General features: G+C 42.8%; 1 protein-coding gene across 1 annotated transcript; it reads right to left on the bottom strand.

Moving 5' to 3' along the window:
• Positions 1-1,599: 1,599 nt before the first annotated feature.
• Positions 1,600-2,946, bottom strand: LOC123396924. Its single transcript, XM_045091684.1, has 4 exons — positions 2,837-2,946; positions 2,434-2,738; positions 2,280-2,352; positions 1,600-2,180 (listed from the first exon to the last, which is right to left on the bottom strand). Exons 1-4 carry the CDS (start codon positions 2,913-2,915, stop codon positions 1,600-1,602), a joined length of 1,038 nt encoding a protein of 345 aa, XP_044947619.1. The 5' UTR covers positions 2,916-2,946.
• Positions 2,947-3,166: the final 220 nt, after the last annotated feature.

Raw genomic sequence — 3,166 nt, 5'->3', positions numbered from 1 at the left:
CGTCCGCCCGCTCCCGATGTGGAGGTGTCCGACGCCTCGGAGATTGAGGACGAAGGCGTGATGGAATCCCGCTCAGACTCCTCCGCCGGCTCGGAGGATCCCTTGGAGTCGGAAGGGACAGAGCCGTCTGGTGAGTACGCACGGCGCGCCATTGCAGACTGGACGGACGACGACGAGATAGCCTCATTCTATTCTGGTGCAGCCTTCGAGGAGGACTCTGATGAGGTGGAGGAGGTCACCAGCCCGCCACTGACGCGCGGCCGGCGTCAAAGGGGTGGAGCGACCGCTGCTGACGAGGCAGCCGGGAAGAAGGGCAAGGGTGCCACAGCTTCCCAGCCGGCTTCTAAGCGGCCGACGCCGGGTCCTCCAGCCGGACAGCGGGCAGGCGGCGTCAAGAGACGCCGAGGTGCTGGCCAGAGGCAGGTCCGTGTGGTAGCAGGGTAAGATTTCCTCCTCTTTTCCTTTGTCCATCTTGTGATGAGCTTTGTTCCTTAGGCTTCGTTCGGTTACCCAAGGTAGAATCCAAGTGTGGATTCTACCGTCCCAGGGATTGGGTGATCCCCGTCATGTCACCCACCCCCACCATTCCCCATCCATAGAAATCCCTGTGTGCATAGTATGTGTTCGGTTGCTCCCCTTCTAATTCATACTAAAAGACAACCAGTCACCCAAACGAATATGTGAGCAGTATACTGAAAGACAAACTTATCTCAAATAGACAGCAAAATATTTATCATACAAATTTACAGAATATGTCACCCAAACGAAGCTGGAGTATATGTCATACAAATTTATCTCAAATAGACAGCAAAATATTTCTAAAAATTCTCACTTATTCTAAGCTAGAGTCCATCAACTTTCAGAAAATGGTTTACAATCTCTCCAAAATCGTTTAAGATATACTAGAAATGTTACATAATTTATCTCGTCGATGCCGCTTCCATAGCGATTGATGCACTGCATTGGCAATAAAGGCAGTTAGTCCATATCAAAGAACTAATATGTGAGCAGTATACATGAACAAATAAATAAATATGAGATGTCTTACTTCTCGCAATCAACAATCAAGAAATAATCATGAATTAATATACATGAACAAGTAACTAATATGTTTCAATGTGAGCAAAGAAATACTGAAGAAATAATCATGAACTTATATACATGAACAAAGAAATAAATATGAGATGTCTTACTTTTGGCAATCAACAATCAAGAAATAATCATGAACTAATAATCTCAAATATTGAAGAATAACAGCAGCACCACAACCACAGTGGGCTGGAACTGCATACATGCATTTGAATCAACCAGCACACCAACCCCAAGCACCGATCCAATATCTATAATAAATCAACCATGAAGAGCAGCCCCACTCTCTTAAAAATCCACAATCTATCTACCGATCTCCTTCCTCACCCATCCCAATCCCCTTTTCCTTAAAAAATAAGACTATCATATTTGAAATATTTGTCATGTACTATTTACTTATTTTAATTCACGCTAGAACAACACATTTTGCAGTTGTTATATTGCAATAGCAATGAGCAGGCCAAACATCAATTGATAAAAAAACAAGGGAGCTTCATGTGAGTACCTGAGTTATTCCATTTCCGCTCTCAGCCACATAAGAGCGGTCTCCGGTCTGGCACTCATGAAAATCTCTCGGTTCTCGGGGATCTTGAACACTCGGAAAGCCTTGACTTCTTCCTCGGGTGTGATATCCATTGTTTTCAGCAGATCAATGCAATTTTTGATAGAGTACTCATCCACAACCCTTGGCTTGTTCCTCTCATCTTCCACCTGCTTCGCCCTTAGTTCCAAGTACTTCTCCATCATTGCAGCCACATCGCTATTCGCCCCCCTCCGCCTCTTTGGTTCTTTTTCTTGTCCATTTCTTGAGGGTGCTGTAGCTAAACTTGGTTGCGTTTGATGGGGCTCCACATCAATATTTTCTTGCACGAACACCTCCTCAACATCTTCATCAATCTGCACCCTTTCTCCTCCAAAATTCTCACCATTGGCTGATGGTTCTCCTCCAATATTATCACTATGGTATGATGTTTCTCCATGATTCTCGCGAAGATACTCACCAGCTCCTCCCAAATTCTCGAATTGTGCTTGGGTTGAGTACTGTGATGACTCGATAGATGTGAAGTTGTATGTCCCTTCAGCAGTTTGGCCTACAAGTTAAAGTGACAATCGAATATAAGATTTCGAAATAAAAGACTGAACAAACATAAAACAATGACATGAGTATATGAATGAAGTTGATAACTGACCATCATGCAATTCTCCCAAAGCGTCAAAAAGAGGGAAACCTTTTGTCTTGAACTTTCCAGCTTTAGGGTGTGACTACATAGTTGACAAAAACAATGAGATTAGAGCATGCAACAAAGCAATGAAATGTTTAGGGAATAACAATGACATTCTTACTATGATAATGTTTTTCCAAAGTGGTGGATCTGCTAGAATCTTGCACTGCTGGTCATCCCATGAAACACCGCTTTGCTTCCTTATCTCTTTAATCATCCTATAATCTCTTTTCAACTCTTTTTCCTTTTCTTGGATCTTCTTCTTCTCGTACCTAGCATATGGATTCTTCTGGTGGAATTTCTTCACTATCTTATTCCATGCTTCAGAGCTCCATCCATTTTGACCCTTGTGTTCAGGTGTAGCATGCTCACGAAGCAAGTCCACGAGATCTTTCTCAAGGCTTGCATTCCATTGTGCTCTATCTTCTGCATTCCACGTATCATGTTAATGTACCTTTTTCTATCTTAACTATTTTCACATAGCTAGAGAAATATTTAAGATTGTACAAGAGCTAGTTTATTACCTTTTGGAGACCCTCTCCTCCTCTTTTCCACACTCCCTGTAGGGGGTGACGCTCTATGCCTTTCGACAACTTCTTTCATGAGGTTCAACCTTGGTGATCCTCGAGCAGTCATCATAATGATTTCTGGACAAAACAAGTATCCAAGTGACTATTTATAACATGAGGTGAAAGTAAAACAAGTTTCAAAGTGACAAATTATTACAAGCTTTATTGTTCCCTAAGGTTGCCGCTGATAATCTGCCCACATTTGATGAGCAATTGCATCCCTAAGGTTATCGCCTTCATGGTTGACTTGATGATTTTGAGGATTGTCACCATCAGGAAGATCCA

The sequence above is a fragment of the Hordeum vulgare genome, chromosome 5H (genome assembly GCF_904849725.1).
Source record: "Hordeum vulgare subsp. vulgare chromosome 5H, MorexV3_pseudomolecules_assembly, whole genome shotgun sequence".
Classification (NCBI taxonomy): domain Eukaryota; kingdom Viridiplantae; phylum Streptophyta; class Magnoliopsida; order Poales; family Poaceae; genus Hordeum; species Hordeum vulgare.
The sequence above is the reverse complement of the archived record's forward strand: the minus strand, read 5'-3'. Positions and strand labels throughout refer to the sequence as shown.